General features: G+C 33.9%; 5 protein-coding genes across 8 annotated transcripts; 2 read left to right on the forward strand and 3 right to left on the reverse strand.

The window, feature by feature from the left end:
* Positions 1-169: 169 nt before the first annotated feature.
* On the forward strand, positions 170-1,542 carry LOC124413510. 2 transcript variants are annotated; one of them, XM_046894137.1, is made up of 4 exons: positions 170-301; positions 414-897; positions 987-1,275; positions 1,350-1,542. In XM_046894137.1, exons 1-4 carry the CDS (start codon positions 282-284, stop codon positions 1,427-1,429), a joined length of 873 nt encoding a protein of 290 aa, XP_046750093.1. In that variant the 5' UTR covers positions 170-281; the 3' UTR covers positions 1,430-1,542. The 2 variants fall into 2 exon arrangements, with proteins under 2 accessions (XP_046750093.1, XP_046750094.1); XM_046894138.1 differs by having other exon boundaries at positions 1,011-1,275.
* Positions 1,327-11,028, reverse strand: LOC124413507 (BTB/POZ domain-containing protein 9). Of its 2 annotated transcripts, XR_006929882.1 has the most exons (12): positions 10,731-11,028; positions 9,457-9,798; positions 9,223-9,375; positions 8,528-8,717; positions 8,094-8,349; positions 7,750-7,882; positions 6,146-6,283; positions 5,806-5,936; positions 5,538-5,666; positions 5,128-5,317; positions 4,642-4,931; positions 1,327-1,432 (listed from the first exon to the last, which is right to left on the reverse strand). XR_006929882.1 is itself a non-coding variant. In XM_046894134.1 (11 exons), exons 2-11 carry the CDS (start codon positions 9,769-9,771, stop codon positions 4,725-4,727), a joined length of 1,842 nt encoding a protein of 613 aa, XP_046750090.1. In that variant the 5' UTR covers positions 9,772-9,798; positions 10,731-11,028; the 3' UTR covers positions 4,021-4,724. The 2 variants fall into 2 exon arrangements, 1 of the variants encoding a protein (XP_046750090.1); XM_046894134.1 differs by lacking the exon at positions 1,327-1,432 and having other exon boundaries at positions 4,021-4,931.
* Positions 11,029-14,690: 3,662 nt separating this feature from the next.
* Positions 14,691-16,557, reverse strand: LOC124413511 (helix-loop-helix protein delilah-like). Of its 2 annotated transcripts, none has more exons than XM_046894139.1 (3): positions 16,195-16,557; positions 15,387-15,617; positions 14,691-15,129 (listed from the first exon to the last, which is right to left on the reverse strand). In XM_046894139.1, the coding sequence occupies exons 1-3, from the start codon at positions 16,513-16,515 to the stop codon at positions 14,992-14,994; spliced, it is 690 nt and encodes a 229-aa protein (XP_046750095.1). In that variant the 5' UTR covers positions 16,516-16,557; the 3' UTR covers positions 14,691-14,991. The 2 variants fall into 2 exon arrangements, with proteins under 2 accessions (XP_046750095.1, XP_046750096.1); XM_046894140.1 differs by having other exon boundaries at positions 15,020-15,129; positions 15,401-15,617.
* Positions 16,558-17,256: 699 nt separating this feature from the next.
* Positions 17,257-20,929, reverse strand: LOC124413506 (ATP-dependent DNA helicase DDX11). Its single transcript, XM_046894133.1, has 7 exons — positions 19,551-20,929; positions 18,792-19,336; positions 18,454-18,677; positions 18,144-18,323; positions 17,945-18,029; positions 17,684-17,814; positions 17,257-17,511 (listed from the first exon to the last, which is right to left on the reverse strand). Exons 1-7 carry the CDS (start codon positions 20,693-20,695, stop codon positions 17,257-17,259), a joined length of 2,565 nt encoding a protein of 854 aa, XP_046750089.1. The 5' UTR covers positions 20,696-20,929.
* A 223-nt stretch (positions 20,930-21,152) lies between these two features.
* LOC124413509 (m7GpppN-mRNA hydrolase) lies at positions 21,153-25,348 on the forward strand. The gene is made up of 5 exons (XM_046894136.1): positions 21,153-21,654; positions 21,879-22,526; positions 22,844-22,988; positions 23,311-23,620; positions 23,715-25,348. The coding sequence occupies exons 1-5, from the start codon at positions 21,608-21,610 to the stop codon at positions 23,993-23,995; spliced, it is 1,431 nt and encodes a 476-aa protein (XP_046750092.1). The 5' UTR covers positions 21,153-21,607; the 3' UTR covers positions 23,996-25,348.
* Positions 25,349-26,264: the final 916 nt, after the last annotated feature.

Consider the following 26,264-nt stretch of genomic DNA (forward strand, 5'->3'; position numbering starts at 1 on the left):
CCCAACAGAGGTAGTTTTTCGCTGTGGCAGCATCGCGTTGCTTGCTGCCGCAGTATTTTACGGCTCGTGAAAATCTAGCCAAAGGAAAGTGGCCAATATCAAAAGGAAGGAATTGTTCGCAGGCCGGTCGTATACCTATAAAACTATGTGGCCTAAGGAATAACTGAATACGAACTGTCAGCCACTGTCAGCTTTAAGTTGTAACAGTGGTTTGAATAGTGAAACTTTTGATTTTTAATAAATATTTATCAGAATTGACATTCAATTCTAGTATCAATGAAATGGAGCAAAGAAAGCCAAGGTGCTACTTTAGTTGTAATTGATGAAATGATAAATAAATCATATAGATTAAAAACCATTTAGGTTAAGTCAGAATAACTTGTAGAAAAATATATTGCGATAAATAATTATAGGAATAGAAAAGGGGGTGGCAAGCCTTCGAAGCTGAAAGATGAGGTCTCAAAATTCCCAGAACCAGTAAAAGATTCAGGCAATAAACCTGACCAAACTCCAGTCATTAAGAAATTAAATCCAGAAGATTATGACTATGTGAATTCTGACAAAACGCAATTTGCCCACTTGAAACGAGAAACTCAGCAGGCTGATATATGTATCAATGATCCTACAGCAAATTCTCGCACTCGTCGTCAAGTTGTGTCCAATTGGGAAAAATATGAGGAAATACCAGATGCAGAAATTCCAGCAAAAGATTTTCAAACCCTATTGAATGTTCCGATATCTGAAGGCGGGCATTTTGTCTTTAAGTCTGAAAAAAATTGGGCAATCGAAGTCTCCAAGTATTCAGATTTATTTTCATTGAATGTTAAAAAACTTGCCAGAGATATTAACTGCATACCATTCACTGAATATATTGATGTAGAAGATAGATATTTCACTGTAAGTAGCAGCGATTAAATTATCGTAAATTATCACTTGAATTTTAATATACTTCTCAAGGTTCGTAATCTATCCAATACTTGTTGCAGGCTGATCAGCTGACAAAGTTTCAGAATCTCGCTGAAAAGTCTAGATCGCATGCTATCGAGGTTGACAACAACATTGTCCAAATTTTAATGGATATTAAAAGAGAAACTGTTGCTGAACATAAAGATATAGACAGCGAGATTGAACCTGAATTATCAATTGAAATTCATGAGATGGCTCAAGAAAAGGAAAACATAGATGAAGATTTAGATTTTCTTCTTTCATTAAAGGAACCTGTTCAGCTTGACCAGCCTAAAATTGCTCCGCCTACTTATCCAATTAAAACTGAAGGTGCGAGTCTGTTGCATTTGCATACATTTATTGTAAGAAATGCCATTTTTACCATTTATTTATTCTGTTAACAGAGGATAAAATCCCGAAGTCTTCGGTTCCTGTAAAATCAATTGATCTTGACAAATGGCTGGATTCAATTTTGGACAGTTAGTGCCTGTAATAGAGAATAAAAGCAAAATAAAATGAGTTGTGATACATCATTTTCTTAAAGTTAAACACTACACTGCAAAATTTTTCAACATAGTAAATAATTACGTGTGAACAAATACCTCTAGTAGCACCAACTTTGTACAGATAGAAGCAGGACGAGGAATGGTTACTAAGTTACTTAAGAACCTATTTTTCAACTGATTTATTCAACAATAGTCTACACCATTTTTACCCAATTTCTATACTGCCTTGCCGGCCTATCTCCCAAGGCACGCAAAATGCCCATCTAAGCAATGCACGGAGACTTGCTTCGCGGAACTCTGGGCCAGAGCACCGGGTATAGCTCATACGAGGACCCTATTCCAAAAGCTATCGCAAGCACTAGCAGCCACGCTCATCAAACTCAACAGGACCGAGCTGAGAAGCGCGATGAATTTCATTACGGGTCACTGGCACACAAGATGGCACCTCGCACACTTTGGACTCAGAAAGGAGTTTCTGTGCCAGAAATGCGGGGAGGAACAGGAGACTCCTTTCCACTTCATCACCCGGTATGGTGAGCTCGAAGGACTGCGTAAATAGGTCCTTGGAGCTAGTTATACCGACGAGGGAAAAATGAGGAAATAGGGGTGGCAGGCTGCTTCAATTTGCGAAGCTGACCGACCTCACCTCGTTTCTTACATACTAGGGGTACCCCTAATGCTCCCGGGCACAATGGTCCAGCAGGACTGAGCGTCCGGTTATCCCCGACTAACACACAACAACAACAACCCAATTTCTACAGTAACATATTGTCGATCGAAGAAGACTAGAAAAATAATCGACATCAAACCTCCATATATATGTAGGGCAGTCCAACTCATTTCGCACTACGTACACTCCTTGATGTCTCGGATTTGGCCCGCAATTTTTTATATGATTCTTCTCACTTTGAAAAGCACTAGTTTTTGTTTTTTAAATTTTTCCTACACGATTCGAATTTTCTACAATTTTTCAAAACCATCTAATTGACTTTCAGACTTTTAAATTGTGTCGATCAATAAGATGATTTTGAAAAATTGTAGAAAATTCGAACCGTGTCGAAAAGATCTAAAAAAAGAATAGTGCTTTTCAAAGTGAGAACAATCACATAAAAAATTGCGGGCCAAATCCAAGAGGTCAAGAAGTGTACGATGGTGGAAATGAGCTGGACTGACCCATATATATTAGGGTGGCCCAAAAACTTCTTTTTTTAGTGTAGATCGACAAAATTGATTTGTGTGCTAAAACAAATTCCCGTGAAAGGGGAACCCTGTAGCTCAATTTTAAAAGGTTGTTCATGCGACTTCTGGGTTTCTTATAGACCGCATCGAGGGGCGGAATTCGCCTACGAATGGAGAAGTTTCGAGTGCTTTTCCAACACCATACTTTGTTGAAACTGACCATTCGACAGAGTACAAATATCGCGATAGAAAGAACTCATGATTCTTGGAATAAAGGAAAAATTCCTATTAGTCTAATAAGATATTTGGTTGTAATACTCACACCACAAAATTTAAAAAAAACTTAGTACACTATGCGCTTATTCGGTAATAGGATGGAACTTCCCCTGTCGCTGCCCTTCTGATTTTTCACATGTTAATCAGATACGGAATACATAAGTCGCGTGAGCGATCTTTTAAAATTGAGCTACAGAGCTCTCTCTTTACGGGAATTTGTTTTAATACACAAATGAACTTTCTCAATTCACGCAAAAAAAAAATTTGCCCACCCTAATATATATATATATATAGATATATATGGGCAGATTCATTACTTTTCGCCGAAAAGTTGCGGAGGTGGGTCACCCATTTGGCTACCCATTTTTTTTCTCGAAAGTAGGTCAGAAAAAAGTTGATCCTGAAAAGTTGAGCGAGAAAAAAATGGGCAGCCAAATCGGTGACCCACCCCAGCAACTATTCGATGAAAAGTAATGGATCTACCCATATATAAAGAAGGAAACTGATCATAAAATATCGAAGTGAAACCTGAGAAGGATGTGGAATTGTATAAAATTTTGAGCAATTATTATTCTCCTATGGTCTATTAATAATTGAAAATAACAATTTCTACACACATTATTTGTGCTAACTTTTAAGCATTCAAGTTAGATAACATGATCATTGGAATGATTCATGATTTGAGATTTTGTGGATTGATTTCTGATCAGAAAAAAATATAGGAATTCATAAATTACGTACAACAAGATATTATAATGATATCAAAACGAAATCTAATCCGAAGAAAAATACAACTTTTTACAGGTACTTCCTAGATAAATAAATAACTTCGTCTCATACTATGAATAAGATGTAGCAAGAGTATTTTTGTGGTTCATTAGTTGGTCTATGGTAATGATTTTTCATACTTTCAAGCGCCAGATTTTAAGATTTCAAAATGACAGTGTATTGATATTCTATGTTCAAGCCATACTGCTTGTGAATAACATTCCGTATTAAAAAATATAACGTTGAAACACCTTTAATTAAGTCTATGATTAAGCACAACGGAATAAAAAATTACATTCTCATATTACTAATTTAAAAAAATAGTAACTCTGCAATAAGTCAAAGATCGTTGTCATTAGGTATATCTATATTTGCCACACAATCAGATTTTTATGGCACTGATATAATTTGTACCATCATGATATACGATTATACGTGTTCATGTATATTTATTCATAAAATTCATTATACTAAAGACACCGTACAATCATAACTCTTAGAAATGGTTTCCTCTAATTTTCAGAGTCAAATACCCAATCGGTGTAATTGAGACTTAATATTGCGCAATAGCTTTTTGTTTACGGCACGGTCGAAAATTTCGTTCTCGATTTCCACCAAAATCAATTTTTTCTCCGATTGTATGACTTTTTTTGCAATAGTAAGTACCCTCAACTTATTTTCAATTTCTAAAATCGTCCTGGTACACATAGATGAATCACTTTGTATCACAACAACTTGGGACCTTTTTACCACGTTTTTATTGATATACAAAGTCATTTATCAAATACTGGCCACCCCATATTCGAAAGAGGGGGCGATTTATGCAGACTTTAGGTAAAATCGGCCGCGTCAATCGCAATCGTAGCCAGTATTCAATAAATGACCTTGCACACATCTATGTGCCGGGCAGAAGATTGAAATGAATTTAAACTAATGTGATTACAAAAAATTTGTTAAGAGAACTCACACGAATCTTGAACCTCGTTGAAACATTATTATTAACCGACATTCTTAGTTTATAATACAGTGTTAAGCCTAGTCAGGATTTTTTTAAAAGGCAACAGAACCAACCAACGATTCATCTGTCGAGTTGTCTTCATTGTCAATGTTGACAGCTTCAGTTGCAGTTTCTGGTGGCGGTGGCAGCAAGGGATTAAGAGTGTTTCCCACTGATTTTTTAACTCGCTTAGTCGGTGAGTTGATAGCTTTTTCATCCTCTGTTTGTGCCGGACATTCGAAATGTACGCAATGAAATACCTACATGAATATAATAAAATGAACGTATTACTATGAATACCTTTAGTAAAGATCGAAGTTATCCATTCAAAATGGATCTTATGCCTGCATCACTTCACTGTTTTTTCAGAACATCAACAATGAGATAAGTATAGATAATATCGATGAGTTCCAAAAAAAAAATAAGAGTAATGCAGTTTATTGAATTTTAACTCACTTCATTGGCAGTGTTGTGTGTTCCAACAATGCGAATGAAAACAACTGGTCTTGGCGGATGAAAGCGAAGAGTTTGCCAAGATCGACAAGCTTCTTTTGTTTTATCTGCAACAACCTCCCAGTCCCATGAATTACCAGACACTTCAATGTAGTATGAGTAAGAACGTTCATCACAATCCCAAAGTAGCAATCTAGTGAAATCAAACAATTATTTTCATTTATATTTACTTTACAAGTAAATATGCCTGCCAAGGATAATAATAAGCGTAAATTTAGCAATTCATTTTGGCAATTGACTTTAACCCAAAGAAGAACAAAAAGAGGAAATGGATTTCCAACTATTCTCAAAGTCAAAATTAATTTTGAGCAAGAATGTCAACCATAAAAGAATAAAAACCATAAAAATCATACCGCATAGAGTCAATCATATATGGTTGTCCAAGTTGTATTAAAATGGCACCAGACCCAAGCTGATGGCATGTGTATCCGCTGTCCCAATCATAATTGGATGTATCGCCGTTCAACAAAGCATTGCGAGACCTAATTGCGCAGGGTTTATGATCAGTTCATGGATAAAGTAACAATATTTCATTATTTAGTACCTCAAAAGTAATTCCAAAGCATCACGATAGGTGAGACTCAGTATCATAATCTAAACATGCATTCTATGGTACCTGACCTGCTGACACCTTCTGTAACACTAGCACTTCGCTCCATTGTAGCAACGTTTCGTATCGGTACAACAAAACCTTTAGACAACTTGACTGGCTGGTGTGTGTAGTATGCCTCGAAGCTGACCACATGAAATACCTAATCATAAAATAAATGATAGGCGGAATTTCAACTTTTCACGTTTAAATAAGGTAGTTCTGAAACTGTTCCTTGAAAAATATAAGCAATATTTTTAATAATTTTCATTCCAGATTCTAATTAATTCTACTTAAAATGCAAACGTTTTGTAGTGTTATGGAAAATTAAGTGAAAACTTAGATTCTGAATAAAGTTTATACTTTACTTACCTTGTTTACAGTATTGTTGGTTCCAACGATACGTATGTAAGAGACAACTCTTTCCTCAAAGTATAGGTACTGCCAGCTACGGCAAAAGTATTCTGTATGGTCAATTACTCTAACCCAATCTTTCTGGTCCATCGATACCTAATGTAAAAAATACAACAGTAGTAAACTTACGAATCCAGCATTACCAGAAGCATGTAATTGATTACGTTCTTCACAATAATTTGATTACAGTATCATTAATGCAGTATATCGATTCGCAGTTACAATTCTAAAATGAACAGTTTTCAAAATAAACTAAAAGTACTAAATGTGTAGAAATATTGTTTGGTACTAAGTACGCATTTTTACTTGGGCAGCATATGATGTTACAAAAGCAGTCAAATACATGGCAAAACATTAAAATGCATGTCAAACATTCCATCGAGTATTTATTTTCAGATGGGTAAAAAATTGAGCGAAAAAACTAATTGCAAGTCTCTATTATGAAATGAAAAAGTATAGCCAAACACTATACAACTGTCTCACAAGTATGGATTGCGAATTCGGTTTCAACTTTCGTCTAATGATATCGAAAAATCATTTCAGAGCAATATACTTGGTGGGCACGTTCCGTTTTACATTCAACCTTCCGCACCTTTCTTCACCTCAAGAAAAAAGAGAATAAATGATAACAAACCGTTAGGTAGACCTATTTATGAATGAAAAGAATAGAATAATTTCAAGTATTTTGATTTTCATTAACGTTCAGACATACTATACGCTTCATTGGTTTCTTGAGTGTGCAGTACAGAAACATATTAAGGCTATCGCATTTGCAGTGCTTATTCAGCTGCTTACATTTAGAGTGATTCTTCTTATTATTTTCAAAGTTAATATGCCGTTTGGATTGACATCCACTATTAATCTCGGGCCTAATCCACTTCTCAGGAACTTGATTATGACTATCGTGTAATGGATATAATTTTTAACTGCATCTGTACAAAGTTTTCATAATTCGGTTTCCAAGAATTCAAGTAGGTGTGAATTAGTTTGTAATTTTTATTCAATATACAAGTTGATACGCATGAATGTCTATGGAACAAATATCTTGTTCTGTCATTACCAAGAATTTGGTACAAGAAATAATGATATTTTAACATGAATCAAGTACAGCACTGAATTAGAAGACACAATGTACTAGCCAAGTATGTCGCTTTACTATTATTTTTCGATATCCCTAGGCAAAAACAGTGAGATGCGAATTCACAATCCATATTTGTGAGGCGGATGTGTAGTGCTTAAATGTATCTTTTAATTTCATAACAGAGACTGGCGTCAGATTTTTCGTACAATATGGTGATTCTTTTATTTACGTAAAACGTAACGGCCAGTTTAACCAGGTAAATGATTTCTGACATCGTTCGCCACCTTACGGGAAATTAGTGACGATTTACTTCTGCGAATCTTGATTTAAAGTTAAAAAACTCAATTCAATACAACATAATTATAACATAGATCTAAGTCTTGTTATAATAAAGAAAAAGAAAAGAAAATTTCACATCAAAGTTGCATTACTGAAAAAAATTTATGTAAACGTGTCAGTGATTTTAACACTCAATACTTACTTCCAAGTAATATGAATACGATCGCAGATCTCTATCCCACAAAAGCATCTTTACATGATTTATAATACATTGCGTTCCCAATTTAATTAAAATTCCGTGTGCTTGAGAATCTGTTATAGCATGTCGAGTGTACCTGTGTAAGTGAAGTTTAGATAATTAACAAAATTATTTGACAAAATTTGTTTTTCTCATTCAAGACTTGAGATATATTTAACAAATTGTAAACGTATAACTAATTTATTTGATGAATTTTAGCCAACTCAAATAAAATCAAGAAGAGACATTTATTTACCAGAGTCTTTGTTAATATCTTATAAATCATTTTTAAAACAGTAATGACATACCCTCGTTCCATGTCGTAATTGTGGGTGTCACCGTCGAGTAAAAAACTACGCATTTCACCCTGCAAAACTTGAGCACCAAGTCTGGGATGGGCTACATTCTCGTCGATCAGAAGACGACCACGATAGTTCAATTCAGAGTCTTTTGTTTGTGTTCTTTCTGTAATTGCATCTAAAATAGCCTCAGAAGATACCAGCCCAGTCGGTCGAACGATATTCAATAAATCTTTTAGATCAATTAATCCTAGTCTGACCTGACCTGAAACAGTTCTCAGTATTCGTAAAATGTAGCTCAATACACTATGTCTAAGCTAAGCAGTTTTCACTATATTCAAATCTTAAATAAAATGGCATGTGCTGATTTTAAGTGAAATGAAACTACTTCACACTCGATTTTGACGATATTTACAACAACGTAACGTATTCAATGCTCTTGCCTACAACATCCTTAGCTTCCATATCTGGGTTTGCCTTTACCCAAGCCTGCACAGCTAAGAACACGTCAATTTCTGGGGCATAGAACGAATTTCGAGCTATCAGCTCATTCAAAGCACCTGGGCTTAGTTGTAAAAAAGTCTCGTGCTGTATAACTTCGAGAGCATGTTTGTCCATGTATTCATGACATACCTGTAAAAGAAAATAATTACTTGTTAAAAAATTACTGATAGTGATATAGTAAGAAAACGTCGCTCTTTATACTACAGATTTGATACGGATTTTGACAATTGTTTCAGCCTATCCTGGTGGTTCATTTAACGATCATGTGTTTTCTATGAAAGTCGTTTACATTCAATCCACAAATATACTAGATTACGTCAAATCTGAGATCACTGAAAAGCGAATTTTTCGAAATAGTGCATAATAGTGCGAAATAGTCTTTCTTCAAGTATGTTCTGTGAAATTATCGACTTCAGTATCATCTTGAGGTTGAATATGCAAGAATGAGAATGCATTTCAAAATATTTTGTCATGCGAAGTCATGATGGTTGTTTCATTTAAAATTTGAACAGTGATTACATATTGCAAGTAACATAAACACTTGCGTATCTAGTTTAACTATGAAAAATAATATTGAAACTAAATACATATGTGTGGAGCAATTTACTTTTTGTTATTTCAATGTCGAACTTACTTTAGATAAAAATTCAAGCTGGTATAGGCGAGCTGCATCGAATATAATACAAACATTTTTGATGTTGAGAATTTCCCTCAAGTAATCAGAGACAGCTGTTTCCAAATCTACAAATCCATACTGATGTGCCAAACCTAGTATGTCCAAGATTACCTGAGCGACACACATTGAAAAAGTGATTAGCTACATCATAGAATTGATTTTTGGCGATATATAATTTGTAGTGATTCTCACTTCTTCACGTTGATTGGCAAGAGACATATGACCGGTGTAAATGTATTTAAGCAGTCCTTTGAAAGCTGGTAAAGTGGTTCCTTTCAATTCAATTTCTTGTTGATTCGACTCCTTTAATCCTCCATACAAAAGCGCGCGAAAATATTGACTTCGAGCAGCCAAGATCACCTTGTGACCGTTAAACCGTTGACCAGCGACAACCAATGTTACATCTGAGTAATCATCTGATAAGTACAAGGCACCAATGTCGTCCGATAGAAAATTAATGTGTTCTATTTCACCGGATGAAGGACTCAGGTGATGGTGTGAGCTCATCTTGGGCGCTAAAGCCGACCGTTATTTCTGAAAGCAAATCACAATCTTACGAATATCTTTAAACATGAAAAAATATGTAAACATCTATGCTTAAACTTGTCAAGCTCTCACCAGTCATAAAAATGCAGAATTTAAATCAGGCTCAATCATTCACAAGCTAGCAATTAATGTAACTACCAATAACAAAACACAAATTTACCATCAACTTGTTTAAGAGAGGAAAAAGTAAGCTGTTTACATATATGTATAATAAACATCAAAATCTTAATCAATTCATTATCCTAATTTGCAGAGGGATTGAAAAAACTAGAACTGATTCCAAATCGAAGGTGATTGTTTCCAAATTTGAGGAAATTTAACATAATAGACCAGTTATTTACTATAAAAAAGAATAAAATTCTCATATGACCTCAAATAATTTGATTCGTGTTTGTCAAAACTGACTAGGAAATATTTATGAATTCATTAAAATGAAACAAGTTCCTAACACGAGAATATATAAACAAATTTTTATTGTTGTATAATAATTGTTTGCTTACACATGAATGTTTTTGAGTTGTTAGATCGTTGGAATGTTTAAATCAATTTTGTGCAAAAAAGTTGAAACAAATTATGATATATCAATTTGATAGATATTTAAAACTCGGGTGAATGGCATGTCGTGAGTATTGATGTTCGGATTAAGATGTGAGATCACGATATTCGTCGAAATAACCTTGAATTTTGGAATATATCAAGGTGAAGGTGAAAAATAACTGGTACACCTGAATGTTATTATGACAGAATAGGTGTTCAATTTTATCTTATCCGAAATTATGTATAATACCAAAACATTGACGAAGAAAACGAACTAAACGAACGATATCCGAAAGCGAGAAAGTTATGAATAACAGTTATTTAATATACGATTCAAAAACATGAGTAAAATCGTACACATATACATGTATTTTGCCACTCACCGAGATCGATGGTTTTTGGTGATCAAATAACGAGGGAACATCGAAAATTTCCAGGCGCTATAATATCTGGTTCACTTCAATCCGACATGTAATCTTCGATCACGCCAAAAGTAAACAACGCTTCGAAACTACATACACCACAGGGTTAAACTACAAACAAGATTCAGTCCATCTTATACAATACATAGCCAAATACATCTAAAGATCTGTTAAATAGCTAATCAGTCATGCCAAGTACACATAACTTGATTCTTCCCAAATATTTTGACAGTTGCGCAGATGCATTTATCCTATCGTGATCCTATCCTAACCATCCTAACGGGATCCTAACCAATCAAATATTCCAAAAGTGTTTCAAGCACGGTCTTGCATTGAGTGCGTTTCGACACTAGCTGGCAGCGCTAAAAACTCCCTAGGACCGAGACGGAGCTAGTCACAAACTCGCCAGCGCAAAAGAGATAGAAGATGGGTGATAGCATTGGGAGCTAATTTCGGAACGCGATTGGAAATGAACGCAAATTTCATTTTGATTAATTGACTAATTGGAGCGTGGTACATCCAACTAATTGCTGCACGTGAAAATGTAGCGCATAGCTGGAGTTTCATGTGCAGGAAAAAGTAGCAGTAGCAACAGCATTTCCCACCATCCAAACATTTTGATTGGTTCACTAAGGTTAGGGTAGGTTAGTCAACAAATCAGAATCCTTGGATGGTGGGAAATGCTGCTGATTCCAGCCTAAGATCGTGGTTTCAAGAGTGATCTAGAGTGATATTGAAAAGTAGCGCGCTCTAGACGTGACGTAGCCAAGACTCTTTGAAAACTAACATGTAGTTTACTTTCTTGCAGCCACAAGTTAGTGGATGATGGCTGTAGGGTAATTTGATATCGATTTCGAGATCGATCATGTTCGAAGTACTGTTTAAAATCGTGGTTCAAAATTAGAAAAAGATTCTGACAAGGCTAATGACTGACAATTGTACACAGCAATTATTAATTCTCCCATTTTTATTACTGCATAGACAATCAAACGGCTGAGCTACAGATATTTGTACGTAGTATGTATATTAGCCAAGCTCAGCTACAATAGAAGATATAATATACTTATGTAGAAAGTGGTTCAGCCAGATTAATGGTCTTTATCCGGATGAGGCAATGATTGAAAATTATATTAAAGTAGGCAAGCCGTTCAAACCCGGTACTCAAATATGTCACCATTTTTTTTTTTTTTTTTTTCTATTCATTTTACCACCCCTGACTATATTTATTTGGGTTTCGTTCTTTCCAAATTGCAACATAATTCGAATCTGATTCAATCTCTAAATAATAATTGAAAGACATTCATGTCTGTTTATTCCTTTTCGGCAATTCTTTCCGTAAAAACTGAAAATCAACTTGTATTTTAGGTAGTAATTCAATATAGATAGCATTTGCGCAGGTTCAATTTCAGGATATTGAGATTTTTCGTGATGTTTCGAATTGTCATATATCTGCTTATAAGTCTCGAGACAAGAAATTCTAAGTTCTTTTAGATTTTCAGATTTATTTCTCAAGCGTGTCGAACTACACTCTATAGTTATAAACTGATCGTGATTCGACAAACTGTAATTACGTATACATAATGATCCACAAATAATTAACACTCAATCTACCACAACCCATCAAATGATCGTTCGTGAACTTTCGTTTAAAATTTGCTACGTATAACATGTGACTCTGCCACCTGCTGCGCTTCGGTTCCTTCAAAAGCATTTTTCGCGAAACTGGTATTTCTGAATTGGAGTGTAACAATTGCAACATAGTAGAAAAACTATTCACAGGATCTTCTTGAAATTTTATAGTATTTCAGAGTCCTATATTTTCTTCTTGACAAACCCCAACTTTGATAAAATTTCGTCAAATAAACCATTCATTTAATCGAGAAAAGAGTAAAAATTTGCGCGGATAAATATGCGTTTTTATTCCAAGCTGTGTCATTTCAACAATTTTCAAACTTCTTACGCTTTTTTTTTGTTTGTATTATAAACCGACGACGATGTGTTGTTGAGTTATAAAAAAAATTTCTTTAATCTATTTCAGATACTTACAGCCAGAGCTAATCTAAGCTCTACAGTTACGCCCTTAACATGTTATAAAAGTTGTAAATTCATACGTGTTTTAGTTTCATTAAAATTAATTCCTAGTGATCAGCTAAAATTTTGCGCTCTATAGTAGGTTGATCCCCTCTGAAAATATAAATACAATAAAACACAATGTGAAAAATATATGTAGCTTGTATTTTTACCGCCTGTGATCACGGTGAAAATAGATACACATAAATCATCCGTAGGTTTAGTGTTAAACCTGGTAGGGATGTAAATGAGTGAATTCCATCTAATATAAAGTTGGGAGGCCGAAGTTTCTGTATTAGAGCATGGGATTAGAGACAATGACCAGATGAATACATAATAAAAGTATCATTTCAATGAATAGAAAGTACGTGTAAAATGTTAAAGATATATGATGTCATTTTTTTGGCACTGACAAATATGAATTGTGATTTCAATTAGAATTTCGAATGTACTTACGTCGGTCAATTCGTTGTAATGGTTTGCAAATCACTTGATAATTACAACGGAAGAGATTCAACAGGTAGTCTGTATTTTTTAAGTTGTTATTGTTGTTACGTTTTATTTCGTGAATGAAGAAACAGTTTCAGCAGAATTGAAATTTCTTACGATTTGTGATTATTGCCAATAATTTTTAATTTCTGGGGATATTTTAAAAATTCAGTTCTTTTTTATTTATTACCTCCTCTCACTTTTATAATTCACTTATTCTTTATGAAAAAAAGGTTTTCAACGTTTAAGTTGAGAGAGCGATGATCTATTTCGAACTTGTATGCATAATTAGCTGTATACATGTATAAGGTATATGCGAATTACTAGTATTTGTGTATCACTGCGGGCGATTGTATTGACTTTCTGATTAATATAGCTTGATCTTATGTAATTAAAGTATAATATGTCATCTACAGGAGTTTATCCGCAATACAAGACGGTGTCCCACATACCTTTTATGGAGATAGATTGAGCACTATGTATGCCCATTCACTTCAGTTAGCACTATACGTGTCTATCCTACGTGGGGTATTTTTCATTTGAAGAAATAATACTGTATGGTCTTAGACTAAACAACTAGTTTTAATATTATAGCCAGACTATAAAATGGTTATTTACATACATTAGTTAATTAAAGCTGTTAATTGTATAATTACTTTTCAATTAGCTATACCGTACCTCTTGTATTAATAAAACAATCATAATTTTAATCGCTACAAATAAATCTACAATACTTACCAAATCTATAAATTTGCTAACAATCTTAAATTCTGAGAGTCATACCTCTACTAAAAATTTACCTACAGTGACCATCAGTGTACTATACTGATGATATTTATGAAGAGATTTCTTTATTGAATTGTTTTCTGTATTGCTTAACGTCTTTTGTAAAAATGAAATTGCAATAAATATTTTCAGATTCACATTTATACACTTTATTTATTCAACTCTTATTTTGCAGAGTTTCATGCTTCTGATTCGAAAATAAATACACACATACACACACAAACACACACACACACATGTATTAGAAAACAAGAAACGAAATAAGTATGTGTAGAAAATTTACTACACTACTATAGTGATTAACTAATAAAAATATTAGAATAATTTACAGAGTGTTGAAAAATGTTTAAGCATGATAATATCATGCTCTTTTATATATCCAGTATTAAGAAGTATAAAGTGCAGAGGTAAAACTGGTTTGTGTGGGCGAATTGGCGCGACAGGTTTGTATGTGTGATGTACATATAAATGCATTGGTGTAAATTTACATACTTACACATATGTGTATAAAATACTTGCTTTATTCGGTTAGTGTTTTAAAATATCAACTGGCAATGACAGTCTCTGTCTTCAATTACAAATATTATTTATTGCAGTTTTGTTAATCTTGGAGCAATATTATAATTATGTTGTACTCTTATATCAGCATGAGATTTTCGTATCATTCAAATAATTTCATCAGAATAAAGTATCTCCCTAATTGCGTAACTGGTTCAAGTTCAAGTATTTACTTATCACTCTGAAACACGCAGATTTTTTTTTCATTAATTGTAATAATAGTTGATAATATATATCGCATCATGTGCTGACTATATCTTTTACTCGTTTGTATTGCATTTTCATTTTCGTGTACATAATTACTGAAGTTTTTAATGACCTAACCCAGCTCTGGATTGAAAAAACTTTCTGTAAAGTCAAAATTCACATCCGGCACCAAAGTCGCGGTGGAGCTTTCAAATATGTTATCTATTGTCACCGATCCTGAATGCAAACTTTCTCCGTCACTACCACCATCCTGTAATGAATAATGTCATCAGTTTAGACCTAGTTCACTCACACGATTGTTATTTAAAATATGTGAGAAGTCACAGTACAGCGCGGGGTGTGATATTTCGTGAAAATTTTTTTGAATAACATCGAGTTCGTTAATAGTATCAGATTCATTCAAACAATACGCTGATTCATACAAAAGTTGTGTAATTAAATTAATTAATGAAAAATACTAATAATCTTTAATCCATTAATTATAGTTAGAAACATAATTTATCTTACATTGAGATATTTTGGGGAGGTAAGAACATCATAAGTAGATGTATAATTCAATGCAGTGAGAGTGCATGTGTCAGTGTCACGAAAAACGATTGGATGCTGCTCCATAAGTTCAGCACATTCGTCAGTGATGTAGGATTCATCGTTGTGTAATAATTCAGTAAGCCTTGTTATGTACTTCATAGCTAGACGCAGCGTCGTAATTTTTGTCAACTTTTCATTAGATCCGTCTCCCTATAAAAATGACTACAGCTCTTCAACTGAATAAAATAGAAATAGCTATTTTGAAGCTTCCAAAGATCGAGGATGTAAGCATATTACATTATCGAACGAGGGATTTTAATGGATGTAATCGAAAATATCGTTAATGCTACGAATAAAAAAATCAAAACTATTTTCATTATTTATGAAAGTAATAATAGCAATTTGACTCTGCATAAAAATTAAATTAATAGATAACATATTCTCATATTATACCGGGAAATGTAGAAAAGCGTAACAAAGTAACATGAAAATTCCCGGTAATGTACAAAGAAAATTCTATACAGACAAAGTAAATAGCTGCGTAAGTTTTGTACATAAATTTAGATTTCGTTACAATATTGTGCAAGACGATTAAGGTCCACTTGCCGAATTCAATGACTGCACTTTTTGTCATATAAAAAATTTGAATTTAATCAGAGATCTAATATCGTTTGTTCTGGGTCAAGTACGAATAAAATAGAATTCGGACCCCTGCGTTAATACACATCGATTAAAATCCCCAAAATTTTCGGTGCAAAAATATGAATTTAAAGCAAGCTACACTTACTGGACAAAATAATTGAGGCACGTAAGACGGTACGGCCTTCCTTAATGTTTCAAACGCCAAATTGATTTCACGCATTCTTGAACGTTCTCTAGCGTTTGCTGTTTTTCTTCTGTACTTACTCAACAATGCTGGTTTTTGTTTAGCATTATCCTTGATGTTTATTTTACTAGTTTGAAAGCTGGAGGAGTTATTCGTACTGGCCGATACATACTCCCCTTTACCTGGTTCAATTTTCAATTTGGTACGATCTCCAATGCGTGGTCTTAAGCTATATTTTTCACCTCGATTTTGACAATCTACTAAAGAATTATATCCACTCATCTTCCGTCTTGAATCATTTGTATCAGTCCGATTTTGTTAACAGAATTGAAACAACTTAAATTACAGCTTAAAATTACTCAATCAATTGTTTATTCAATTTAAATCATTTTTGCTTTCATAAGGTTTACTTTTTACATTATAATTATACACATATATTTAAAAATATTGAGTACGAATACCGTATAATACTGGCTATCTTTTTTAGTTGGAACAAATTACTTTTGGAGTAACTTTGTAGGATTAAACGTTAATTATTTATGCATTTAACAGCTCTTGTATGTTAGAAAACAATTGTAAGATAGGGAAAAGTTATTTACACTTCGTGATTACGATTTCAATATTAATCTTTGTATCTATTAAGGAGCGAGTCTACCGAATACAGAGATCTACTGGGATCCGCTTAGACCTCGAGAATACGACATGGGTGAACTTCGTAAGATAATCTCTAGAACATTGTAGTGGGAGAACCAGTTTTGTGTAATATTTCAAACTTCGAGCAGCGCGCTCAATTTAGCGCTCCACGTGGCCGCTATGGAAGTTAAAACGTATACATTTTTTAAAATTCTTGCAAATAAGCTTGAATAAAAGCGATCATTGAATAAAAATGGAGTTGATATTTTTTTAACGAATAATTTAGGAAGGTATCTAAAATATCATTCAACCATTGGTGATAGATCTATCATTCAGGAACTTTCGTATGATATTCTTAGAGAGCTTTACCACAAGAATACTAATTGTCATCTATACAGATGAAACATCTTTTTTTCTTTTGTCAGCAAAAAATTTTGCCATACTGCGGACAGTTATGCCAAATGAATCAGTGACAAATAATGAATTCTGTATCCATTTGGGCAATGACTTCGATTTATGCGTGTACCGTTTATCAAGTAAAACGACGGTTGCATAATCCTTCACGTGACGTATAGCTCTCCCAATGCACTGATTTACGGCTTTCATGCACAGATTTTCGTAAAATATATTTCCAGCATTTGGTGCCTGAAACAAAGTCATGCTTATGTAGACTAAAAATCTAAGTTATTATAAAGAGGATTAACCAGAAATATGAATATTAAAAGAAAGCAAATCATCAAATATGCTGGTAAATATTCATAAATTCTTTTCATGCAAACAAAATTCAATATAGCTATAGTTTATTTGAGCATCATACCGTATTCTCATTCAAGAACTTGATCTTTTCCTTCAGCTCCGGCGATTTTATATTTGGATACGGCATGCCAATCACAATGATACAACGTCCCAAGTTGTCCGAAAAGTTGAGTCCTTCACTTAATTTGCCTCCTAAGAAAAATAACAATCAAAATGTAAAAAAAAAAAACAATTACAATATCTCGATATCCATAGATTTAGGCATATTTTTGAAAAAAACATCTTATACGTCAATATATAATCAGCGAAAAAATGTTACTACCGATCACGCTGAATAATAATGACCCATTCTGCGGACTCTGGGGACTTTTAATGGATTTCGTATATTCTTCGAGTGTCTTCTCCACCTATAACAAGCACGGACATCAAGACTGTTAATTGATAATCATACTTTCAAGTGCCTGTGATATCGCTTATGATTCAACATGTATAAATCAACTAGTTTGAGAACAATTGATTACTTCTGAAGCAAGTTTAGGCTCCCGAAAGATATGCTTCTTCATGGATAACTTTTTCAAAATCCCCGTTGCTTCGAGATGCTTGTTGACTGTTACTTCATACTTGTAAGATGGTAAAAAGACGACGATTCCACCTGGCACAATGTTACAGAGATTGACTAAAATGCGGCCGATCTCATCTAGCTGTAAAAAAATTTGAGATCACCTTTTTTTTTCATAGTATAACGTTATATATTAACAATTCCATACTTTCAATTTTTAGGTAATAGTATCAATTTGATCCAACTATCAATAAGAGAAAAATTTCACTTACAAGTTTGACGTTTTCTCGATTTTGGTAATTGAATTCCAGATCAACTCCACTGGGTCCTCTGGTCAATACATTTGCCATAATATTTTCCTTTGGAACTACATGTCCGCAAGAGAATATGTGAATTCTCGCAGGATCAGCCCCAGCGCTAGCAAATAATTGATCCCTGAACTCAGATATAGGTTCCATTGTTCCACCAGCCAGAATAACTGCTCTTGCGTCTGTAACTATTCAAAATTCATTTGGAAATATTTTTGTATTCACATATCAGGTTATCCATGTAAAGAATAGCAAATTCAATTACTGTAACTATTTTATTGATTTCCAGAATATGAACAAACCGATGTCTGCAAAATGGGCTGCAGGATTCAGGAGAACAAACTTTAGTGCAGCTTGACCTAACGTTGATGCAGGAAGTAAGAATATGCGTCCGTCACAAGAATTGTTCTTCAGGCATTCCAAAAAATTAATCACAACCATGAAAGAATTAGATTGATTTTCTATTGTTTTTGTATTCCCATTTGAAGGGTTGTCCTCAGCGTCCAAATCTGTCCCTTGAAGACTCTTTAGAAAACCTGAAACTCCAGTCTTTTTTTTTCTAGTTTCATGAATGGTTACAGTACTCCCAGCTTTATCGATGTAATTCTGGAGTTTGTATATCAGTTTTGAATTCTTCACAAAATCCATCAGTTGAAATAAATTTATTGTATCTATTTCAGCAAGGATTTCAAATTCTACCAGTGTGTATAATCGTGAATCTTTCTCAGCAATTTCATCCTCTGGGTCAGATTTACTTGTTCCACCAAGAAACTTGATCAATTTCTTCAGGCAAAAACTCAACTGATTTACAAATAAAAGATTCTTTGCTGAAAGCCGAGACTCAAATCTATAAATAAAAGAGTCAGGAGTTGATACACTTGAAGACAATAATTGCAATCATACAATCCAAGCTTGTGACTTGCTTTTCAGCCAAAATTAATAATTTCTAAACGTTTCAGAGAGTTTACAACGGAAGCTCACCCGATATTGGGTCTGGATTTAAATATCTCTTTTTGAACTATAGGAAAGAATAAATACATGAGAAAATGTGAAAATTTTACCTGTTTTGATACTGAGTCAATTGATTGAAAGAATGCAAAAGATTTCTCCCATTTACTTCAGCGCTGTGCATTCGTTCTATAGCATCCAACAAGTTATGGGCTTCGTCTATGATTAGAACATTTCCCTTAAGATTAATTCCCAAGCTTGAGCGCGTGCTTTTGTGTAAAATCGAGTTGTATGGTACGACGATAACATGACCATCCTCTATTGTATTCCGTGACGAATAGTAAGCACAAGTTTCAAGTTCCTTGGCTATCTGGACTATATCTTCTACATCTTTCACACTACCCAAGATTTCAGTCTTCAGAGATTCCTGATTGCCAGGTAAAAAGGGGCAGCTTGTGGTGACCTTGGATTTTTTAACATTTCTTTCATCTTTAGCTGTTGTCTTTTTACGCTGTAACTGCAAACACCTCTCATTTACCAAAGTGAGGTGTTTTAACTTCTTAACACTGTCGTTTATGCAGTAACTCATTCTAGATGCTAAAGGTATCAAACGAACGGAATCGGTATACGGGCTACGTTTTAATTCCCCAATGAACTGAGACAACTGTGTATGTGTTCTGGAGCAGAAATATATTTTGGTACTCTCATAGCGATCACTTTCATCGTCCGATTCATCTGAACAATCAGAAAAATCTTCCAAAATCAAATGGTCATCAGACGAGTCATTATTTCTTTCGTCTTCATTATCCTTAATTAAATTTGTAGACGCTGATCTGGCGAATTTTGTTTTCTGGTATGATTTTTCACCATTGGCAATGATCTTTTGCTTTATTTTAGACATTTTTTCCTCATATCTTAATATCAAATCCAATTTATTTTGAAGGATCTGTTTTTCTTTTTGTATTTCAAATTGACCAACCTGCATATTAAACCAATCTGTACTTTTCTCTTTATCAATCTCAATTAATTTCATGTTCAATACTGCTATCTTATCCATCAAATCATTTTTCTTGTAGTTCTCATGGTCTAGAAGCCACTTAACAGCCCCGCAAATAATTGAAAGAGATTTCCCTGTTCCGGTAGGACTTTCAAAAATTCCTAGTTTACCATTCTCGAGGCACATGTACAGCTGGTTCATAAACTCTTTTTGAATTTGATAAGCAGGAAAAGGAAAAAGAAATTCTGCAGGCGGTTCCATCAAAATCTACGAATAAAATTAGTACTACTGGTCAATTAATTTATAGCAAAATAATCATTATACTCCACTAAGGGATAACGATTTCAAATCTTCTGGCAATTATTTCCTTTTCAAACGATAAATTAGAATAATTCTGAACAGTGATAAACATTCGTTTTATCCTTCCCACTGACGATTAGATTCAAATTTTGTAAACAAAAGCGCAAGTGCGAACCAGCAACATATGCAGTTTATAGTCAGATCACGAACTAAACAGAACTAAAACAGAGAGGAAACTGAACTCAATAACTGAGAGTGCGGGATCTTTATGCTCCGTCGGTAACTTCTATTTACCGACCCGTAGCTTCGAGTCGGTAAGTGTAGGGCACTGCCATTTTTTCATTCCCCTGCGCTCATCCTTGGTCGTGTCGTTTCATTAATATACATATAAGTATGTATATCTAACAGTTACTGTCAACGCAGTCACTGACAGTCAAGTCGACCGCTGTAGGTTATCATATTCCTTTTTTGAGGTGACATAAACAAGGTAAAGAAGGTATTAATGTGCAATGATCAACGAGAAAGGCCGACATGTGCCAAAAGAATAAAACGTTACCTGCTAGGTCAGGTCCGACTAACATTTTTGAAATGGTTAACCTGTAATTTTAGCTTTTTTCATTGTTTACGTGCGTGATCTACAGCACTATCTCACGCATCTTGATCCAAAGCGGCCGAATTTTGAAAGGAATTTTCATTTTTGTACAGTATTTTAAACATAATTTAAGATTGGACAAACCCAGCCAACTGGAGTAAAAAAAGTTGCAGCTGAAATTTGGTGAACAACATCTTGGTGAAAGGTTTTTCTGTTTCAAAAGAGGGAAAAATCGCAGATTTCTTAATCATATTTATAAGTACGTAAGTCAATATAACAACATGGCAGAGCACTCTATTCCTCTTGACATTCTTGACGACCTTAGCAGGTTAGTATTTTGTTATATTTTTTATATTACCCGAAGTAAGTTTATATTTTAACCATAAGATTTCCTAAATATTTTCACACTGTTACCTGACCAACATTTTTGAAACGTACATTTTGTCTTTTCATCACATACCGGTTCGCATGTTATTATAAAATAGTAAGCATCAGCAACTTCAAGTTTTTGTTTTGACGTGGCTCTGATGAAATGGATTTTTAATCTTTCAGTCGATTCATCATCAACGTGCCGGAGGAAGAAAGGAAAGACCTAGTCAGAATTTGCTTTCAAATAGAATTGGCCCATTGGTTTTATCTGGACTTTTATTGCACGGAACAAAATCCAAAACTGAAACAATGTAATATGAAAGAATTTGCAACGCATATTTTCCAACATATTCCATTCCTGAAATCGCATGTCCCCCACATAGAGTCAGTCATTGACCAATGGAGAGATTACAAGCAAAACGTACCGACTTATGGAGCTATAGTACTAAATGAAGACCTGACCAAAGTTTTACTGGTTCAAAGTTACTGGGCTAAAAGTAGTTGGGGTTTCCCCAAGGGAAAAGTAAACGCAGATGAAGATCCATCTCACTGTGCAGTCAGGGAAGTTTTAGAGGAGACAGGATTTGATATATCAAATTTAATAGATAAAAATGAATACATCGAGTCTGTGATAAACGATCAACTTGTCAGACTTTACATTATATCAGGAGTTCAACAAGACACTAAGTTCCAGCCTAAAACGCGCAAGGAGATAAAGAATGTTGAGTGGTTCGCCCTGACTGATTTACCGAACAATAAAAAGGATATGACGCCTAAAGTGAAGACGGCGTTTGGACCAAATGCCTTTTACATGGTTGTCCCATTTGTCAAGTGAGCATTTTTTTTTTTTTTTAGTTTTATCCTGGGAAAAATATGTACTACCCTACATCCTGCAGTTAGGATCTCAGAATTCTTGCCATATTTGTTAATACAGAGACAGTTTTCAGTTTTTTTCCAATTTGTAATTAAATATCTCAGTATAACAAATGTCATGTGAAATATAAACAGTTGAAACGATTGAGCATAGATAAAACATAATTTGGGCAAAGGAACAAGAATTATTCATGTTGTATGAAGGCTAAAAATGTATGGTTTACTACACTGGGAAGTGGATAATCTTTGGCTGGAAAACCTGGAATTTTTTACAGGCGCATGAAACGCTGGGTCCAAGAGAAGCAGCAACGAGAGAAAGGTGTAACTGCCACTAGGAGGCACAGACACAAATCCCTTGGAGATGTTGAATCTATTTCCAAAAGTAAACACCAGCAGCAAATGATTCCGCAATCTGCACAGGTTATTGCTTTTCTTTAACATGGATAAGCACCTCGAAATAGAAGTCGTATGAGTTTTCAATTTCAGGTCTCATGAATTTTGACCCACGCTGAAAGTAAATATTAATGAAAATTCAATTTTAGCCAGGATTGAAATTTGATCTTGTTCCATTATTTGTTTAGAAGTAAAAATTTCCTACCAAATTTTACATTGATCGAGAGTTACAAAGCTTTTACAAACAGATAGTTTGAAATGCAGAAACAGATATAATTTGGAGAACAAGAATTTTATGTCAAATCACTTGTCGGAAGTTGTACTGAATATCAAGATTGCCAATTTTCAGAACCCACATCAAGCAAGTACATCACCTGGTCGTAGTCGAAGAAGTACCAATGACCCAAGAAATACGCCAATGAAAGGTGCGTTCAAGCGTAATTTGTTTGGTGAACCAGGTGAAGAATATTCCCCTGCAATGCTTGCTAAGCAATTGATCGACAGCCCTCAAGCTCAAAGAGAAACGTTCGGAAGCCCACAGAACACCGAATTCTATGAAGAAACAGCAATGCGCCCTGTATCCAATCCTGGTAAACGTGGCGATAAATTTTATTCCACTGGTAATTCAAAATCCCAGAGTTTCAGAGTTGACAAGACAGGTAGGCTTTACTATTTGTTTGGATAAAACTGTGTAGGCATTTACGACATTTGTCAAACTACTGTAATATTCACGCTAACCTTTTTTCTTTGCAGGCGATAAAATATTTTCTCAAGAGTATCATAATACGCAAGTGAAAGTATCAGACGGAAATATAAAGTCACTTTTGTTCGGGGATGCAGCTCGTAAATTACCAAATACATATGACACCCCACAATTGAACTCGAAGTCGACTTCGTTATCATCGAGTGGTGGCGATCGTAGTAAAATCTTACCGCCAGTGCAAAGTCACGCGACTGATATGTCCTTGCAATTCCGTGCCAAAGCTTGGACGCATTTCAAGTTCGACAAAAGAGCAATACTTAACTGCTTATAAAGAATTTTCTACTATTAAGTAATGACGAAATTACGTATTACGCATCTGTGATCTCAATCGAAGTGAAAACGTGAAAATATAGCATTTTCATTATTTTATAGGTATGTACACTGACGCTCACTAATGCCTTCATCTTCTGGTGTTATATAAAAACTGAACCATGATGTGACACTATCATGATTGATAAGTTGCATTTGTTTTTTCATTAATTACCATAATTTATATAAAATTAATCATATTTCAGTTTAGAATTAATATTATGAAGAGAAAGAATTCACTGATTGTGCTATATGCTTGATATTTATGGTAAAGAATATATGGAAATGAAGAAAAAGTAATCGTATGATAACATCCTACGATTAATGTGGTAGCAGTTGTATAAATGTTTAAATATGCCAGACGATGTAAATAAAGTTATTGTTTCATGTAAAAATTTGTAGCGCTAAGGGAGAAAGTGTTACTCAATCATTTTATATTCTCATTGATTTTTTATATCAGTGAAAATGATGGTGTGTTTTATACTGCCGCCCGTAGTGGCCAAGTGTTTTTTTTTTTTTTTTTACACTTGAACATTAAAGATTTGGGATCAATATAATTTAAAAGAAATAATTGTACCGAAACAATACCTCTTCTCAGTGTGAGAACAGAAAAAATTGATTTTTACGCTATCAGTCGTTATAATAGTTACAGAAACTCCAAATACACAGTTATTTAATGACCCTACCAACAGGACCATTCAAAAAGATTGCTTCATTTTGTGCCATGGCGCATTTTAGATTGATTAGTCTGTACTTTGAAAGATAATCCAGCCATTCCTTGGACAAAGGACATTTTTTATTGTATAAATGGAAAGTATGTAACACGTGCCTTTTGTGCCTATAATAAACATCATGCCTAATTAGCATGTTTCAAACCGGTAAATCACTGAGATAACTTTCATTTGCTCTGCCTTTAAATTGTTACAGACAATAAAATGGCTCTAATAGTTTTAAGAATTATTAATCTCTTATGTAGGATTCAAATGAACTCTTTACTCAAAATACCTACATATTTTGATAAGCGTGATTGTAATAGACATTGTAAAAAAAATACTTATTGCGTAGCTTTACAACTAAGTAGTATCATCTTTGTGTTTGCATTACGACATGCATCGTTTCGGCGGTATTAATAGGACAGGCAGATCAATTTCGACTGCAAAAACCACCGTAATGATTTACTTAAAAAAAAACTTTCGGCATATTATTTTATTTGCATTTTTTTTTTTTTTTTTTTTTTATTCTTACACAGTAGGCATTTAAATTTTTTTTTAATCTAAATGAACAAACGAAACGTCTAACAAAATCAACAGTTGAAAATATTTAAATTTAACTATTTTTTCTTTTTCACTGCTCTCACAACTTATCAATCGGGTTGAAATTTCGCAATTAATTTCGTTTTTATACATAAATATCTAGTCCATTTGAATTACAGTTGAAATCTAGTGATGTTTTTAAACATCCTACACATTCCTTACTGCTAAGTGAATCCACGTTATCTTTTCTACTAAATGTCATGACAAATATAGGTAATACAAATACTTTTGTAATAATCGACTATTTTTCATATTATGCGCCATTGCAAAAATACCAATCATCATTTTCTTAAATATATTCTGTTAGCAAACCTTACTCTTGATTGATTGACAACTAAACATTAAATTACAGTCCTAATTATTGATTAAAGTAATATTATTGAAGAAGCGAGGTAACTATTATTCATGTAGGTGAAAACAAAATTTAGTAAGATACAAATTTATTTTTGTCCTCGGATCTAATCCTTTTTTGAATAACACAAATGAGAATACCTAAACTTGAGAAACTTCATAATTTCCACATTAAATGGTTTTTAAAAGACCGAAGGTTGGTATTGAAAATAAATTTAGTTTTTAATAGTTATTTATTTTTGTATTCCTTACAATAATTATCATGACATTTAGTTTTATTTGACCAGAAAAAAGACTGCGTATTTAAGAACAAACAATAATCACGGATCAGTGACGTAATTCTGTTTCATTACATTATCATTACACAATCATAATAGTAGTAATAATAATAACCATCATCACGATTATCAATTACAAATCTAAGTGTTTTTTAGAAACTGTCTTATCCATACATACTCAGTTACATAAAGTATTACCATTTGATTTCACGTAAAGAAAATGCACAAACGATGACGATCCTTGTATACAATTATTCATATGTTGCCAAGTTTCAACATGGCGATATCT

The sequence above is a fragment of the Diprion similis genome, chromosome 12, assembly GCF_021155765.1.
Source record: "Diprion similis isolate iyDipSimi1 chromosome 12, iyDipSimi1.1, whole genome shotgun sequence".
NCBI classification, from domain to species: Eukaryota; Metazoa; Arthropoda; class Insecta; order Hymenoptera; family Diprionidae; genus Diprion; species Diprion similis.

Excerpts from the sequence above, each read along its gene's own strand:
- LOC124413509 (XM_046894136.1), top strand. The coding sequence starts at position 21,608 with ATGGCAGAGCACTCTATTCCTCTTGACATTCTTGACGACCTTAGCAG. Across the intron at positions 22,527-22,843 it reads ATGGTTGTCCCATTTGTCAA|GCGCATGAAACGCTGGGTCC; the intron begins GTGAGCATTTTT and ends AATTTTTTACAG. Across the intron at positions 23,621-23,714 it reads TTTCAGAGTTGACAAGACAG|GCGATAAAATATTTTCTCAA; the intron begins GTAGGCTTTACT and ends TTTTCTTTGCAG.
- LOC124413507 (XM_046894134.1), bottom strand. The coding sequence starts at position 9,771 with ATGAGCTCACACCATCACCTGAGTCCTTCATCCGGTGAAATAGAACAC. Across the intron at positions 9,376-9,456 it reads TTGCCAATCAACGTGAAGAA|GTAATCTTGGACATACTAGG; the intron begins GTGAGAATCACT and ends TGTGTCGCTCAG. Across the intron at positions 7,883-8,093 it reads AATTACGACATGGAACGAGG|GTACACTCGACATGCTATAA; the intron begins GTATGTCATTAC and ends TCACTTACACAG.
- LOC124413511 (XM_046894139.1), bottom strand. The coding sequence starts at position 16,515 with ATGAGTGGATATAATTCTTTAGTAGATTGTCAAAATCGAGGTGAAAAA. Across the intron at positions 15,618-16,194 it reads TGCCTCAATTATTTTGTCCA|GGAGACGGATCTAATGAAAA; the intron begins GTAAGTGTAGCT and ends TCATTTTTATAG. Across the intron at positions 15,130-15,386 it reads CCTCCCCAAAATATCTCAAT|GATGGTGGTAGTGACGGAGA; the intron begins GTAAGATAAATT and ends TATTCATTACAG.
- LOC124413506 (XM_046894133.1), bottom strand. The coding sequence starts at position 20,695 with ATGGAACCGCCTGCAGAATTTCTTTTTCCTTTTCCTGCTTATCAAATT. Across the intron at positions 19,337-19,550 it reads TTGACTCAGTATCAAAACAG|ATTTGAGTCTCGGCTTTCAG; the intron begins GTAAAATTTTCA and ends TTTTATTTATAG. Across the intron at positions 18,324-18,453 it reads ATCGAGAAAACGTCAAACTT|CTAGATGAGATCGGCCGCAT; the intron begins GTAAGTGAAATT and ends ATTTTTTTACAG.
- LOC124413510 (XM_046894137.1), top strand. The coding sequence starts at position 282 with ATGGAGCAAAGAAAGCCAAG. Across the intron at positions 898-986 it reads TAGAAGATAGATATTTCACT|GCTGATCAGCTGACAAAGTT; the intron begins GTAAGTAGCAGC and ends TACTTGTTGCAG. Across the intron at positions 1,276-1,349 it reads TTATCCAATTAAAACTGAAG|AGGATAAAATCCCGAAGTCT; the intron begins GTGCGAGTCTGT and ends TTCTGTTAACAG.